Raw genomic sequence first — 18343 nt, forward strand, 5'->3', positions numbered from 1 at the left:
GAAGTTTTAGCCACAGCAGTCAGAGAAGAAAAGGAAATAAGAGGAATCCAAATCGGAAAAGAAGAAGTAAAGCTGTCACTGTTTGCAGATGACACGATACTATACATAGAGAATCCTAAAGATGCTACCAGAAAACCACTAGAGCTAATCAATGAATTTGGTAAAGTAGCAGGATACAAAATTAATGCACAGAAATCTCTGGCATTCCTATACACTAATGATGAAAAATCTGAAAGTGAAATCAAGAAAACACTCCCATTTACCATTGCAACAAAAAGAATAAAATATCTAGGAATAAACCTACCTAAGGAGACAAAATACCTATATGCAGAAAATTATAAGACACTGATGAAAGAAATTAAAGATGATACAAATAAATGGAGAGATATACCATGTTCTTGGATTGGAAGAATCAACATTGTGAAAATGACTCTGCTACTCAAAGCAATCTACAGATTCAATGCAATCCCTATCAAACTACCACTGGCATTTTTCACAGAACTAGAACAAAAAATCTCACAATTTGTATGGAAACACAAAAGACCCCAAATAGCCAAAGCAATGTTGAGAACGAAAAACGGAGCTGGAAGAATCAGGCTCCCTGACTTCAGACTATACTACAAAGCTACAGTAATCAAGACAGTATGGTACTGGCACAAAATCAGAAAGATCACTGGAACAGGATAGAAAGCCCAGAGATAAACCCACGCACATATGGTCACCTTATCTTTGATAAAGGAGGCAGGAATGTACAGTGGAGAAAGGACAGCCTCTTCAATAAGTGGTGCTGGGAAAACTGGAGAGGTACATGTAAAAGTATGAGATTAGATCACTCCCTAACACCATACACAAAAATAAGCTCAAAATGGATTAAAGACCTAAATGTAAGGCCAGAAACTATCAAACTCTTAGAGGAAAACATAGGCAGAACACTCTGTGACATAAATCACAGGCCGATCCTTTTTGACCTACCTCCTAGAGAAATGGAAATAAAAACAAAAATAAACAAATGGGACCTAATGAAACTCCAAAGCTTTTGCACAGCAAAGGAAACCATAAACAAGACCAAAAGACAACCCTCAGAATGGGAGAAAATATTTGCAAATGAAGCAACTGACAAAGGATTAATCTCCAAAATTTATAAGCAGCTCATGCAGCTCAATAACAAAAAAACAAACAACCCAATCCAAAAATGGGCTGAAGACCTAAATAGACATTTCTCCAAAGAAGATATACAGACTGCCAACAAACACATGAAAGGTTGCTCAACATCATTAATTATTAGAGAAATGCTAATCAAAACTACAATGAGATATCATCTCACACCAGTCAGAATGGCCATCATCAAAAAATCTAGAAACAATAAATGCTGGAGAGGGTGTGGAGAAAAGGGAACACTCTTGCACTGCTGGTGGGAATGTGAATTGGTACAGCCACTATGGAGAACAGTATGGAGGTTCCTTAAAAAACTACAAATAGAACTACCATATGACCCAGCAATCCCACTACTGGGCATATACCCTGAGAAAACCATAATTCAAAGAGTTATGTACCAAAATGTTCATTGCAGCTCTATTTACAATAGCCCGGAGATGGAAACAACCTAAGTGTCCATCATCGGATGAATGGATAAAGAAGATGTGGCACATATATACAATGGAATATTACTCAGCCATAAAAAGAAACAAAATTGAGCTATTTGTAATGAGGTGGATAGACCTAGAGTCTGTCATACAGAGTGAAGTAAGTCAGAATGAGAAAGACAAATACCGTATGCTAACACATATATATGGATTTTTTTGTTTTTTACTTATTTATTTTTTTGCGGTATGCGGGCCTCTCACCGCCGTGGCCTCTCCCGTTGCGGAGCACAGTCTCTGGACATGCAGGCTCAGCGGCCATGGCTCACGGGCCCAGCCCCTCCACGACATGTGGGATCTTCCCAGACCGGGGCACAAACCCGTGTCCCCTGCATCGGCAGGCGGACTCTCAACCACTGCGCCACCAGGGAAGCCCAGTATATATGGAATTTAAGAAAAAAAAGTCATGAAAAACCTAGGGGTAAGACAGGAATAAAGACACAGACGTACTAGAGAATAGAGTTGAGGATATGGGGAGTGGGAAGGGTAAGCTGTGACAAAGCGAGAGAGTGGCATGGACATATATACACTACCAAACATAAAATAGATAGCTGGTGGGAAGCAGACGCATTGCACAGGGAGCTCAGTTTGGTGCTGTGTGACCACCTAGAGGGGTGGGATAGGGAGAGTGGGAGGGAGGGAGACGCAAGAGATATGGGAACATATGTATATGTATAACTTATTCACTTTGTTACAAAGCAGAAACTAACACACCATTGTAAAGCAATTATACTCCAATAAAGATGAAAAAAAAAATTTATCTGAGAGGAATTCCCTGCCAGTCCAGTGATTAGGACCCCGCACTTTCACTGCCGAGGACACAGGTTCAATCCCTGGTCCGGGAACTAGACAGGAAACTAAGATCCTGCAAGCCACGAGGCCAAAAAAAAAGAATTCATCTGGGAAATTTTAACAATTTATGTACTCTATTTTATCATGATTGTTTTTTATACCTTTCTACGTCTTCAATTAATAAGCTCCCCATCAGGCTTCCCTGGTGGCGCAGTGGTTGAGAGTCTGCCTGCCGATGCAGGGGACATGGGTTCGTGCCCCGGTCCGGGAAGATCCAACATGCTGCAGAGCGGCTGGGCCCGTGAGCCATGGCCACTGAGCCTGCGAGTCCGGAGCCTGTGCTCCGCAACGGGAGAGGCCACAAGAGTGAGAGGCCCGCGTACCGCAAAAAAAAAAAAAAAAACCTTACTGTAAGTTTTTATTACAATAATCTAGGCTAATAAGAAGCAAAATTGAGTTATTTGTAGTGAGGTGGATGGACCTAGAGTCTGTCATACAGAGTGAAGTAAGTCAGAAAGAGAAAAACAAATACCGTATGCTAACACATATATATGGAATCTAAAAAAAAAAAACGTTTCTGAAGAACCTAGGGGCAGGACAGGAATAAAGACGGAGAGACGTAGAGAATGGACTTGAGGACGCGGGGAGGGGGAAGGGTAAGCTGGGACAAAGTGAGAGAGTGGCGTGGACATATATACACTACCAAATGTAAAATAGATAGCTAGTGGGAAGCAGCCGCACAGCACAGGGAGATCAGCTCCAAGCTTTGTGACTACCTAGAGGGGTGGGATGGGGAGGGTGGGAGGCAGACGCAAGAGGGAAGAGATATGGGAACATATGTATATGTATACCTGATTCACTTTGTTATAAAGCAGAAACTAACACACCGTTGTAAAGCAATTATACTCCAATAAAGATGTTTAAAAAAATAAATGAAATATGGTATTTTATTAATTTGAAGAAACTTCAAATTCCAGAAGAGTAGAGAGAGTAATATAATAAACTTCAAGCCTCTAAATTTCTTCTTTGAAAAATAATTTATTTCAAATATATATAAAAGCATTAAAAGAATACGAAGAGCAAAAAATAATAATAATCTAGGCTATCTTAGTGTTTCAGGAATAACCCTTTATTAATTATCTTTGGTAATTAGGTACATTTTTCACAGATGGAGTTGCTAGATGACTGTAGAAAAGATTCTTTTCTCTAAGCATGTGTTAAGAAATTTAGTGCTATGTCATTTCAGAATACTAATTCTGCCTTGAATAAGACAGCAGAATAAAACTGCTTTGTCTAGTTCTGTATCCTCTGGGATACTTGGGTATTCTTTTTGCCTTAGATACCTCCAGGACAAGATCAATAATGCTTCTCATTTGTTTCAGGCAGGCAGAAAAATCAATAATATGAGATGATATGTAATTTTATTTTAGGAAAAAATTCAGTAGTTTATTATGTGTACTTTAGTTTTACCAAAATGTTTGAAGGATCAAATAAAGGAAAAATACATGATTTTGTCAGTGGTAGAATATCAAAATGTTAGGCATATATAGTTTAGTCCTTGATTTTTAAAGTCATATTTACCATTAGTTCCACGGGTATTATTTCTTAGATTATCAAGTCCTTGTGGAGAAAACCTTGTCTTAAACTTCTTCTGTGTTTCTTATAGTACTGAACATTTCATTTTAGTTAACAGCATAAAATATCATCTTGTCTTCTTGGAGGAAACAATTTCTCCTACATTTACTTTGCCTAATCATTTTGACCATGATACAGGTAAAATGGGGAAATGGTTATTTCTATGATTAGGACAGCTGAGTGAAGGGCAGCTGAATAAAGAACAACTTCTATATCTTTTTTGGCACTGATATTCACTGGAGAAAAAGAAGACGGTATTTCCTAACCACATCTCCAGGTTTGGCAACAATAAGGAGAAAAGTATATCAACGGTAAAATTGGTAACAAGGAAACTTTTTTCCCTAAAACAAATTTGTTCTTTTTCTTCCTTTATTTCATGCATATGTAGAAAAACCTACCAGTATGTATTCTATAGGTAACTCAGCTTTAGGATTATGGTTCACAAATTCATTTATAGTTCACTTATATTTTTTTAAGTTAATCTTATAAATGGTAATTGGGTTCCTGGACTATTGTGGAAGTTTTATTGTATTGAGGAAAGAGCCTCTTCAACAGAACTAGATTCAAGTTAGGTTCCACTGTTTGCTATTTGTATAACATAAAATCTCTGTACGTAATGCTTAGTAAGGTTGCAGTAAATATTAACTGAGATGGTACATTTGATGGTGTGCTAGTGGATCCTTGATATTTAGTCTGATTTTCTCCAAGTTTTTATTTTGAAAAATTACAAACCCACAGAAAATATACCAGAATAGTACAGTGAGCATCCAGGTACTCTTAATCGAGTTTCATCATTTAACATTTCACCATATTGGTACACACGCATTCTTTCACTCAATATGTGTCTGTAGATGTTTGTATGCTAAATGTGGGTTTATGCACACAAATACACACACTTCTGCTGAATTACTCTGAGAATAAGTTGGCGTTTTTCTGTTTATTCTTGGTCTAGGTTGATACAGTTTAAATCTGTCACACTCTTTGGATTTAGCCTCTAATTGTCAATCCTTTCTCTGGGGGCCTATTCTCTTTTCTGTTTCCAATATCCTATCTTACTTTAGCCATTGGGAGTTGCAACTCAACCGTCTTGGATTCAGGGCAGACGAGGTCTGCTTACTTAGGAGAAAGAGTTTGTGCCCAGGAAACAATTTTCATTCTTTGTGATACTTAGAATATGGTAACCTATGGAGGAAAAAAAATGAAATGGAGTTTTTACTTTCTCTAGGGCCTACCACCATGCTACTCACTTTTACTTAAGCTTCATTTACTTCTCCCAGTAATCCTGTGAAATATTAATATAACCAAACAAAACAGATGCATTAATGTTAGATAATTTGCCCAGGATCTTACAGTCAGGTTTTGAACTCAGGGTAGCTAACTCCAAAGCCCATGCTGTTTCCAGGACATCAGAGTTTTTGTACACATTTTATTTACTTTTAGGAATATAAGAAATACATTTGCCTATTCACCTTTTAGATTGTTTTATGCTTCTTTTAGTCTTTATTATGACTATTACTGGACTTCTTTGAAGAAATAACTTACTGGCTACATTTTATTCATCTGAAAGTTTATCTATCTTACAGCTTTAAGCAGACAGACTTCTTAACCATCCTCCAAACTCAGCCCTTTGTTTTGCCATTAAAGCATTACATAAGGGATCAATTAATATTTTCTAAAAAGGGCTACATAGTAAATAATTAAGGCTTTCCAGATCATACATTGTCTGTTGCAACTACTCAACTCTTCCACTGTAGCACAAAAACAGCCATAGCCAATAATATATAAGTAAATTGAGACTGTGTTCCAATAAAAGTATTTTCCAAACAAGCCCAATTTGACCTGTAGGCCATGGTTTGTTGACCACTAGTATTAATCATCATCTTATATGCTCATTAGAATTTATATGCCAGGGAAATGTTGAAAGGAACACTGTTAAGAGATACATGAATGCCCATCTCCTCTCACATATTTGTTTGTGTGGGTACAGTGACCAGTTTTGTATGTACCTTCTACATGAGAAAACACAGATGAAGTAATAAGTACAGCAGGCACCTCAAAACATGATATCATGAAAGTCAGTTTGCACTGAGCAGGGAACATCCTATTAAAAGATTAATGATGTTTTTAAGGAAAAATTCAAGGTACATGACTCCTGCCCTCAAACATGTGGTAATAATATGTTCCATCTAGCATACTCTAGCCATATTCTAATTGCTATTTGAGGAATGTCAAATGTGCCTAGCACAGGCAAAAAAACAGAAAGAAAGAAACACAAAACAGATGTAACAATGGAAATTTTAGTATAATGTGTGGGAGACTTGATGATTCCTGGGTCACACTATTCTCACACAAATAACATAATCAGGAGATCCACTTCTAATGGTTTGTTATAGAAATAGAAAGGATACATGTGTCATTTACATTTATATTAATTGTTTTCTCATTTTTATCATTTCTCCTAGAGATTATTGTCTTAAGGGGAGCTGTTTCTCCTTCATGTCTGTTAGTCAACACCTTTGTTTCCTAATCTGTTGAACCTTGTATCTGTTGGAATTTGTGTGATTAATGCTAAGTAATTACATTGATATTATGCAGTCTTTTCATATACACATCATATTGTCTAGTGATTGAAATCCTCTTCTCACTTTCCTCTTTTGTAAAAGAAGATATCAACTCTAGTCAAAGAATCACTTACCTTTTGAGAAGTCTGAAAAATTTGTCTTCTTAATTATAAACATTTCTGAAAGATGCAATGATCTTTGGGTGATTTAATATACTGATTACTTCATGTGTGCTCCAGCATTGTTGAATAGGCTTTTTTTGAAAATATCAAATATCACATGAAGAGACAGTATAGCAAAACGTATGAAGTGCAGTGAAAGCAGTGATCAGAAGGAAATTTATAGTTGTAAATGTCTACATTGAAAAAGAAGAAAGATCAGTAACCTAACTTTATACCATAAGAACCTAGAAAAAGAAAAGAAAACCAAACCCAATGCTAGCAGAAGGAAGGAAATAATAAAGATTACAGCAGGAATTTTTTAAAATAGAGAAAAGGAAAACAATAGAACCAACAAAATCAAAAGTTGCTTCTCTGAAAAGATAAACAAAATTGGCAAACCTTTAGTTATATTGACTAAGAAAAAAAGTCTAATTACTAAAATCAGAAATGAAAATAGGGAGCATTACTACCAACCTTACAAAAATAAAAGGGATTACAAAAGAATACTGTGAACAGTTGTATGCTAAAAAATCAGACACTGTAGAAGAAATGGACAAATTCCTAGAAACATACACACCACGAAAACTGAAGAAATAGAAAATCTGAACAGAACTAAAACAAGTAGATTGAATCGGTAATAAAAATCCTCCCAGGGCTTCCCTGGTGGCGCAGTGGTTGAGAGTCCGCCTGCCAATGCAGGGGACATGGGTTCGTGTCCCGGTCCAGGAAGATCCCACATGCTGCGGAGTGGCTGGGCCCGTGAGCCATGGCTGCTGGGCCTGCGCATCCGGAGCCTGTGCTCCGGAACAGAAGAGGCTGCAACAGTGAGAGGCCCGGGTACTGGAAAAAAAGAAAAAATCCTCCCAAAAAAGAAAAGCACAGGACCAAATGGTTTCACTAATGAATTTTACCGATCATTTAAAGGAGAATTAACACCAGCCCTTCTCAAACACTTCTTAACTCATTCAACGAGGCAAGAATTACCCTGATACAAAACTAGAGATATCACAGGAAAAAGGAAACTACAGACCAATATCCTTTTTGTATATTAATGAAAATTTTTCTACAAAATACTAGCAAGCTACAAATCCACCACCGTGTTAAAAGGATTGCACACCACGACTAACTGGGTTTTATTTTAAGAATGCATGTGTATTAGACATATGAGAATTGATCATTCATTAATTAGAATGAAGGGGGAAAAGTCACTCAGTCATCATCACATTTGATGCAGAAGAAGCATCTGACAAAATTCAACACCCTTTTATGATAAAACACTTCACAATACTAGGAATAGGCAGGAACTTCCTCAATTTGATAAAGGTCATTTGTAAAAAACCCACACCTAATACCATGCCCAGTGGTAAAACATGAAAGCCTTTCCTCCTATGATCAAGAACAGGACAAAAATGTCTACTTTCACCACTTTCATTCAACATTTTACTGTACATTCTAACCAGAGCATTTAGGCAAGAAAAAGAAATAAAAGACATCCAAATTGGAAAGGAATAAGTAAAAGTATCTCTGTTTGTAGATGATATGATCTTTATACATAGGGAATCTATAATAAAATTATTAGAGCTAATAAATGAATTTAGCGAAGTTTCAAGATCAACACACAAAATTTAGTTTTATTTCTTTACGCTGATGAACAAACCAAAAATAAAATTAAGCAACAACTCAACTTACAGTATCATCCAAAAGAATAAAATACCTAGGAATAAATTTAACTACAAGGTGTAAGACTTGTACACTGGAAACTACAAAGCACTGCTGAAAGAAATTAAAGAAGACCTAAGTAAAAGGAAAAATATTCAGTGTTCATCAATTGGAAGACTTATTGTTGTTAGGATGGCAATACTCCCCAAAGCAATCTACAGATTCGATGCAACCCCTATCAAAATTCCAATGGCATCTTTTTGCAGAAATGGAAAAGCTGGTCCTCAAATTTATATGTAACTTCAAGAAATCCCGAATAGCGAAAACAGCATTGAAAAAGAAATGTAAAATTGGAGTACGCATACTTTCCAATTTCAAAACTTAATACAAAGCTACAGTAACCAAAACACTGTGGAACTGGTATAAGGTAGACCTATAGACCCATGTGATAGAAATGAAAGTCCAGATAGAAACCCGAACATGTATGACCAATTCATTTTTAACAAGGGTGCCAAGACCACTGAGTTAGGTAATACTGTTTTCCTCAACAGGTAGTGCTAGAGCAACTGGATATCCACATACAAAAGAATGAAGTTGGACCCCCTACCTTACACTATATACAAAAGTTAATTCAAAGTGCATCAGTGATCTAAGTATAAGAGCTAAAACTATAAACTCTTAGAGGCAAATGTAGGGATAAATCTTCATTACCTTGGATTTGACAGTGGATTCTTAGATATGGCATTAAAGGCACAAGAAACAAAGGGAAAAATAAGTTAGACTTCATCAATATTAAAAACTTGTGAATCAAAGGACATTATCAAGAAATGAAAAGACAACCTACAAAATGGGAGAAAATATTTGCAAATCAGATGTCTGATAAGGGTCTAATATACAGAACAGAACATATAAGAACTCTTAGAATACCACAGCAGAAAGGCAACTCAATTCAAAAATGGGCAAAGGACTTGAATAAACATTTTTCCAAAGAAGATATACAAAGGACCATCAAGCCCAAGAAGAGTTGTTCAGCATCATTAGTCACGAGGGAACTGCAAATCAAAACCACTTCACACCATGAAGATGGCTATAATTTAAAAAACAGAAAGTAACAAGTATTGGTAAGGATGTAGAGAACTTAGAACCGTCATACAATGAAGTGTAAAATTGTGCAGTCACCATGGAAAACAGTTTGGCAGTTTCTCCAAAAGTTAGACAGATTTTGCCACGTGACCCAGCAACTCCATTCTTAAGTGTATAACCAAAAGAATTGAAAAGAGATACTCAACAAATACTTGCACACCAATGTTCATAGCAACACTATTCACAATAGTCCAAAGCTGGAGAAAACCAAAATGTTACATCAGTGGATAAATGCATGAACAAATTGTAGTATACCTGTCCAATGGAATATAATTCATTCCTAAAAAGAAACGAAGTACTGATACATGCTGCAACATGATGAACTTCAAAAACATTATGCTAAGTGAAAGAAGCTGGATGCAAAAGATCACATATTAGTTATTCCATTTATATGAAATATTCAAAATAAGTTAAATCCACAGAGACAGAAGCAGATTAGTGGTTGTCAGGGGCTGGAGGAGGGGAGGAATGAAAGTGACTGTTTGAATGGGTATGGAGTTGCCTTTTGGGGTGACGAAATGTTCTGGAACTAGCTGTTGATGGTTGTACAACATTATGAATGTACTAAATGTCACTGATTGGAAATGTTAAAATGGTTAATTTTATGTTAATTCCACCTTAGATTTTTAAGCTGAAACACAAATATTACTTAAAATTATTAAATAGTGTGACAAACTGAAATGAAAGTCTTTCTGGAGGCAGGGACTGGACTATTATGACTAGCAGTATAAAGTTCTACTGATTCTTTCTAACCAGAGCTGAGGTTTATTTCTCAATACCTTTATGATGCTCAGTAGCTGGAATGACAACTACCAACAGTATGGTGATAACAGTAAGGGGTATTATTGACTGGGAGAATAGTGAATATATGAGAGAAATCACAGCTCTTTTCATTTGAGAGCATCTTCTCAAGTATATCTAACACCCTTTCCAATTGAGGTCTTCCTTTTCCCTCAGCTACCAGAAAGCTTGAAAACAAATTCTGCCAAATTAACTTCATTTGCTTTATGACACGGTCAATTCGTTAGTAGGTCAGGGCTGCTGAATCTCTGGATTTCAGTGAAGTGCTTGACACAGTTTCATGACATCACTGTGACATACATTAGGGCTCTCTCCTCAGGCTTGTCATCCTGGACAAGGATAAAAATGGATGATTATTATGGATCAAATATAACAAGATGAATTTTATCAGAGATAAATGTTAAGTCTTGTACTTGGAACCAAAGAACACAAACTGAACAAAGAAACCATTGGAGGGACATGACTTAAGAGCAACTTATACAGTAAAGAGTAACAGGGTGTGATTACTCTTAACCTCTCAGTATGAGCTAGCTAGCACAAATGGGTTGTTTAAATGTAGTGTTGAAAACTACTCTGCATTAATAAGGCCACATCTGGGGCATTATTCTCCATTCTCCTTTGCAAGAGACTTTGACAAATGGAAAATCTAGAGGTCTGTATCAGGGATGGTGAGGAGGACATTCAAACCATGTCATGAGACACAGTTGAAGAAAACAGGAATGGCTAGTCTTGAAAATATTGGCACTCTTCAAACAATGAGAGCTTTCCAAAAAGGAAAAAAAAAAATGGAAAAAGAACAGAATTGACTACCTTTTGTGGTCATGAAAGCATTCAAGCAAAGGCTGAGTGGCCATTTTTCAAAAATGTTCTTGATGATTAAAGAGTGGAACTACATAGTAACTAAAGTATCTTTCAACCCTCAGAGTGTGTGGATCTACATAATTACTAGAAAGCAGGCAACATGAGGATGGGGAAAAAGAGAAAATACAGGTTTAAACTAATGGTCTAATAAAATTCAAGTAAGTACTTAGATACTTCCTAAATTCAAGGGTTTGTTGAAGTTACTATAGATAGTTCAGGAGTGATGTCATTTTCAGATCTGGGTTCATAATCAGTGAGAAGATAACTTGTTTTTTTGGCCTTGTTTTATAGTCTAGTCTCCTGAGACAAGATCTAGGGCTTGGAAGCCCAGCACAAATCTCTTCTTCAGGAAAACCTGGGACACCGTACTACTCATTCTCTGCCACAAGTTCCAGGAGAAGACCACTCCATGACTCTGCAGCACTTGGTAAGTGTATCACACAACAAACCCCATTTTACAAATGTTTCTTCCCTGCCCCACTCCCCCTTAGTCTATGCTTCTGGCTGTACTTTTAATTAGAAGAAATTTGGTTTCTTGGGTATCACGATGATATTGGGGCTTATTTACATAAAATAATATATCATATATTTAATAAAAATATTTTTATTTGGTCATCAGTATAAGAGGAACTGAATAGTGAAAAATGGAACTTTAAAAATGGGATTAGTTTTTCCTGTTGTAATAAAAATGTCATGTACTAATATTAACACCTTATTCTTGACTAAAATTGATATAATGCTCAACAGTTTACAAAGTGGTTTTATAGTATACATTCTCATTTCATCCATACAGCAGTCCTAGTAGTCAGTGGATGTAATACTAGCTTTAACATAAAATTGAGGCTCAAAAGAGGACACATTCATATAACTAGAGGTGATTTATGCAGGATACAATTTAAGATTTTCTGACTCCAAGTCCAATGTTCTTTGCATATTAATTGCTTCCACTCCCCACTTTTTAAAAAATTGAGGTAAAATTAGCATAACAATTATCCATATTAAAGTGTACAATCCAGGGACATTTAGTATATTTACAAAACTGTACAGCCATCATCTCTAGCTCCAAAACATCACCTCAAAAGGAAACTCAGTAACTATCAAGCATGCAAATCTCATTTTCTTTAGCTTCCTTCTTTTATGTCTTATACATAGCCTAACCAGGCCAATCTGTTTTGTGTTGCTGCTTACAGCAAGCCTCAGGTATACTCTGACACCCTATCCAGTCAGTGTTTAAATGTGGGAATTTTTGGTTATTCTTACCAAAGAATCCTTTATATAAGAAAATTGAAGTTATAAAGCATGTTTATATTAAGGATAGACCAGCTTCTGAAATAAACATAGTCCACCAAAAGAAAGTATGTCCCAGTTATTTGTTCCACAAATACTTGTTGACACCCCTAATTTGTATGTCTACCTCTGTCAAACCTAAATTTTGGTAAAATATCCCTAGCCTTTGGGTCTAGAATATGCTTGAGGGTGTAAAAGGGCACAGTGATGGATTGTCATACTAGGCATAGAAAGCTCTGGTTAGATATGCCCACCTCTCAGTGTTATGGGTGGTTGAGTATATGTACTGTTAGCTCCGATGATTTAGACCACTGCACTCATTAAGGAAATGGTAAGTTAAAGTATCTTTTCTCCATCTCCACTTTTGTTTCCCACCAAATTAGTTAGTCAGGGTAAGAACATTCTTTTGAGTCTAGATGTGGCGGTGTCACTCTAGAAAAATATCTGTTAGTATGCTATGTGAGCACACACTGTGATAAAAAGCACTAATATAGACCAGTATACTATTACTAAGAGTTCAAGGAGGAAATAAACTATTGGAATATTGAGGGCAGGGAAGGGGAGTGGATTTCATAAATACTCAAGCTTTCCAGAAATTAAAGCTTATATATTCTTCATTTTCATTTTGATTATGATAATGCTAGGTACTATGGATTATTTCTTCTATGCCAGGTACTGTGTATACATACTGCATCTTTACAAAAACTCTATGAGGTTATAATATTAACGTCATGTTGCAAATAAGGAACCAAGACCCTGGAAGCTAAGTAACTTAGCCAAGCCTTGGTATCCAGGGAGGTGCACTCATCTCCTGGGTGAATACCGTTTAGTGGATTATTATTCCATTCTTTATTGTTATTTCTCAGTCTTAGACACTCTTTCTCGGCATTGCAGTTATCCATAAAATCTCTGAAAGGACTTCAGAGATAATCTACGCCAATCTTAGCATCTTCTCAAGCTATTTAGATGCTTTAGGAAATCAACATTCTGCAAAACAATATCTAACTTATAATACTCTTGCCACAGTTTTTAATATAAACCTAGTAATAATGGCTAAAATTTATTGTGTCATTTTCTGTTAGGCACTTCCCTGAGCATCTTTCTGTATTATATTTATTGCAATAACTCCAGGAGGTTATTGTAGGTAACTGAAGTTCTAAGAGGTTAAGTAACTTGCCCAGGCTCACACAGCTGCTGTGTGATGGAGCTGAAATTTGAATCCAATCAGCTTACTCTCTTAACTATTACACTTTGAAACCTCCCAAAAGTGAACTCTGTATCCTAAGTTCATGATTTTGAATCCAACATTATTTATATAATTGTAGAGTGGCAGCTAATGATGAGATTAAAAATATAAAAGAAAAATTTCCATTCCCATGGCAGTGAAGAACTGTCCTTATCTAAACAGCAATGTATTCTACTGCTAACTACCCCAAAAGAGAGTGATGGGCTCCAGACTGATAGGAACAGTTCAGTTGACTCTCTTGGTATGTATGGAGTGTGGCTTTTGCTCAAGGGATACTGTACTAGTTGTGAAAAGTTGGGTTTTAGAAAAGCCTCACAAAGAACAAAAATTTTGCCTGTAAGTTTTATAAATATAGAGTGTGCCAGATGTTGTTTATCTTTGGCACTTTTGTTTTAAGGAAATATAGGCTGCCTCTTGGGGTAGGGAATAGATGCTAATGAGTGTTTTTTTCCTCTTTTTATTGTATAAAATTTTCCATGTGCTACTTACAAAGTTGCTTTTTTAGCTTTGCAGCCTCCTGGGATATTCACTATAAAGATTCCCAGCCCCAATTTAAATGGGTTTCATTCTTTCTTAAACAACTGCATGTTTTATTGTCATATCATTTATGACCCAGGAAAATACCATTTTTACAGTTCTAATTTTTACAGTTTTCAAAAACATTGTAATTAACATCAGCCTTCTTATGCATTCTCTCTTCTTAATAGTGAACCCCTCTGAAAAATCCTGAATTTGATCCATTATTTGTGTACGATTGGAAAGGTGCAATTAACACCATTTTTTACAATAAATAAGATGAACAAGTATTAAATTTTACAGATAAGTAAAAGTAAAATACCAAGTAAGGTCGTTAGGCATATGAAAATATTCATATTCTCCATTATATTAATAAATAATTTGTGTCTTAGAAAGAAATATACTTTAGTTATTTCTTGGAAATAAATATAAATATCCAAGGATAAAATTGTATAATAATTAGTGCTGAAGTTGCAGTTTTAACCACACATTGTTAAAGTAAATGTTCTTATAGAATACTTACAGGATGATATCATACATGACAATGCCTGTATCTAATAGTTTATGTAGCATATCTCAGATATTATTATAACCTTAATTTTTCAGTTATTAAATTTTATTTCAAATTTTTAACATAATACCTTGTAGCATTAGCTTTTAGTCTATTTAATATGCTTTTAAACCTAATTCTCAATGTGATATGAACACTAAATTTGTGTCTCTCTTAAGGAGTCATATTATTAAACTGACCTGTTGTACCAAATGCCCCTCTGCAAATGAGCTGAGATAAATGATGTAAAGTGCCTAATATGGAACCTTGCACATAATAGGTGCTTAAGAAATATTATTCCCTTTTCTCACACATGCTTATTGGTTTGTTATTTTCTTTCTTGTTTTACTTTGCTGTCATCTTCCCAAACTTATGGGATATGTATTTCAGAATATATCACTTCATTAGGCGTACCTGTTTTGCACTGGAACCAGTTAGAAAGAATGAGACCCCCTATCCCTGTATTCCCTTACTTACTTCTAAATGCTGGAAGACAAGACAGGTACTAGGAGGAAAAATTCTTTCCTGCTCATTTGAAGTCTGAAACTTTTCTAATATAAATGCTGATGAAATATACTGTTTCCCACGTGCAGATCCTTTGCAAGCAAAGAAAGTCAGAAAGGTGCCTCCTGGCTTGCCTTCTTCTGTAAGTACCCATTTTTTTTGACTTTGTGGTAAACAAACTGATATCACGTATTCAGTATCTGCTGGCTGTAAGGATACATTTGGTTGGTATCAGTAGGCACACTTCACATAGTAACTGTTCTCTCCTTAACGGAATCACTGATTGAGTTAAATCCAAATTCAGTGTTAAGTTTTTAAGATTTCTCTTCAGTGATTTGTAGCTTACTCATACGCTTTTACTCCATGGCCCTGTCATTTGAATTCCCCTCTTGGGAAGAGGACTAGGCTGGTAGCTGTCAAAGAAGATCTCCTGTACAGGTCTTTTGATGTTTAATTAGTCATTATGTTGCTGAACAGGAGGACAGACAGAGATTAATAGCTGAGAATCTTAGAAATTTACATTTGTAATAATCCCAATGGAGCTAAAGACATTAAGATTCGGAGGACATGTTCGGCTCAGCTTGCCTCAGTAGGACTGAGGTTATTAATATGCATAAATCACCAAGTCAGATGTTCATTGTGAAGCCCTTGTGGATTTTAAAGCCTTCATTAAGCCTTTCCTAACTTCAGCCTAGCATCAGGAAAGCTTTCAAGCAGCTAGTTTGTTGATCCCTCTTTGCTCAAAAATGTATCCTTTGAGAATAAAGAGCTTTCATGAAGGAGGTTGGAAAGGTTTGGTGAACAACCGTTAATGGCCATGATAATCAAATGCTGTAGGGGTGTTTGTGCTATTAAGTATACTTTATTCTGTTAAAGAGTAAAGTATTTGTAAATGAACCTATATCATAAATCCACCTACAATTTAAAAATCCCTGGTGTGAGGAGGGAAGATTTTTTTTCCTCTCCCTTTTCTTAGAACAAATGGGGAGTGGGGCTTTTGGATTGAGGCCCCATGCCTTGTAGGGTACATCTCTTTGTTGTGTAAATGGATGTTGGCCTTTTATTTGGCAGTACTTAACACATGGGCGCAGGTGCTGCTGGATGAGTCACAGCTCATCGAAGTATACACTGAATGGAATATCTGGCTTGGCAAGTAGTAATCTAGAAGGAGCAGCATGGGTCTTGAGCTTTTTATTTTTTATTAAGGCTGAAGTAGAGATACCATCTTTTTGGTTGTTTGCCTTCCTTCTTTCCTATGTTCTTCCCCCTCCTTCTCTTCCATGTGATACATGAAAACTCAAATTTGAAATCCTCTTTGAAACTCACTTCCAGATGGATCTGAGTTTTATGCAGCCTAGGGCAGCTGTGCTCTGAACCTGCAGCTTACCTGGAAGGTTGGATTGCAGCTGCAGGCATTCTTAAAAGCTTTTGCTTGCATAAGCACTTGGACCCACTAGAGGCTGAATAGCTGCTTGATAAACAAAATGAACACAATGCCTCAAATCATTATTCCCAAAGACAGGATTTTTTTTTCAGCGACAGCTAAAAATAGTTGGGCAATTTACATTTTAACAGTTGTGTGCTGTGCAGGGGTAGGTGGTTCAACAGCATAACATGATTTCTGCTAGATTAACGGAAGTCATATTTAAAACTGACAGAACAGCTAAAACATGTAACTGCGATTTTTTTGGTAATTTGTTACTATAATTCTATGAGAGTAATAGAAGTTAAATTACATATTAATATTTAGTATAACTGCACAGGTTTTAAAAAATACCAGATTAGTAAATGAAAAATTCATCTCATTTCTTTGCCTGACATTAATTTTAAGAAACAGTATATTTTTGTTGTTTCATAGTTCTTTCATTTTTAAAACAAAAGGGCAAAATGGACAGAACAACCTGGAAAAAGAATAAACACTGGAGGTCACCAGTGTTCCTTGCAATCCTAATCAAAACAGCATTCTCTACCTGGAGGTAATTCTCTGTATTGTCTCAGGTGTTAAGGATGAGCCAAGGAGAGGGGGAAAGCCAGTGAATTCTCATGAAACTGATTTCTTTGAGAACCATTAGAAAATTTCACAAGTTAAGCCTACTTATATATTGTATTACTAGCTTCTTTACTTGGGATTTATTAGATATTTGTATAGAAAATATTAGAAATTATTATTTTCAATTCTGTACTTAACATCAGCAGCAAACATGATCATACTGCTTTGAAACCATGCTGAAAATAGTATTTAAATGTATTGAATGTTATTAAGGATATATAAATGATAAATGCATTTTAATTAGAAGCATATTTTAGATTAAATGCTATGTTGAAATCTCAGGTTTTTAAAAGAGAGTTTTTTTAAACTTTAAAAACTGGTACTTTGATAAATGATACCAAAATAATAAACTGAGAACACTTATCGTTACACTACTTACCTTTTCAGTGTCTAAAACAAATGGAATTTAAAGTAAAGGTTTTCTATTTGGATGCTTTTACTGAAATATATGTAATTCATAGGGCTTTATCAATGTGAATTATTTTTTAAAAATGGGTATAAAAATGAAAATGGACTATGTATATTTTATTTCATGATCATTTGAATATACTTCCCAAACTAGAAACTTGACCGTAACATCTCAGATTTCACAGTTTTCTGCTTGTGCAGTCAACCTTTAGTCATCTGTAAAATACATGTTACCTTTACTAAAAAAAGAGTGAAAGAGCTAGGTTGGTATCATACTGCTCACACCACTACAGAGAACAACAGGCAGTGTTACTTAACATGCAAAGCCATGATAATCTACATAATTTGACCATAGACCATTGGTTAGAGGCCCTTTCTTTTTCTAATCCATGATATGTATTTAGGTATCATAATTACAAACCTCAGCTCCCCTATTCCTCACTGCAGAACAACTGAATGGTAACTTCTGTCTGGATGAAGGTCCGATAACGGTGTATTGACATTCTTAAAGCAGTATGGTCACTAAGGT

General features: G+C 35.8%; 1 protein-coding gene across 10 annotated transcripts in view; it reads left to right on the forward strand.

Annotated features, from left to right (window-relative positions):
• The window catches only part of TCF12 (transcription factor 12), a 380845-nt gene that overhangs the window by 286041 nt on the left and 76461 nt on the right, over positions 1–18343 (forward strand). For all 10 annotated transcript variants that reach the window (XM_067747931.1, XM_067747970.1, XM_067747922.1 and 7 more), the window contains 2 exons: positions 11545–11680; positions 15446–15498. In XM_067747931.1, the coding sequence (XP_067604032.1) occupies positions 11545–11680; positions 15446–15498 (189 nt within the window). The remainder of the gene's footprint in view (positions 1–11544; positions 11681–15445; positions 15499–18343) is intronic.

Source organism: Pseudorca crassidens, chromosome 1 (assembly GCF_039906515.1).
Source record: "Pseudorca crassidens isolate mPseCra1 chromosome 1, mPseCra1.hap1, whole genome shotgun sequence".
Taxonomy (NCBI): Eukaryota; Metazoa; Chordata; class Mammalia; order Artiodactyla; family Delphinidae; genus Pseudorca; species Pseudorca crassidens.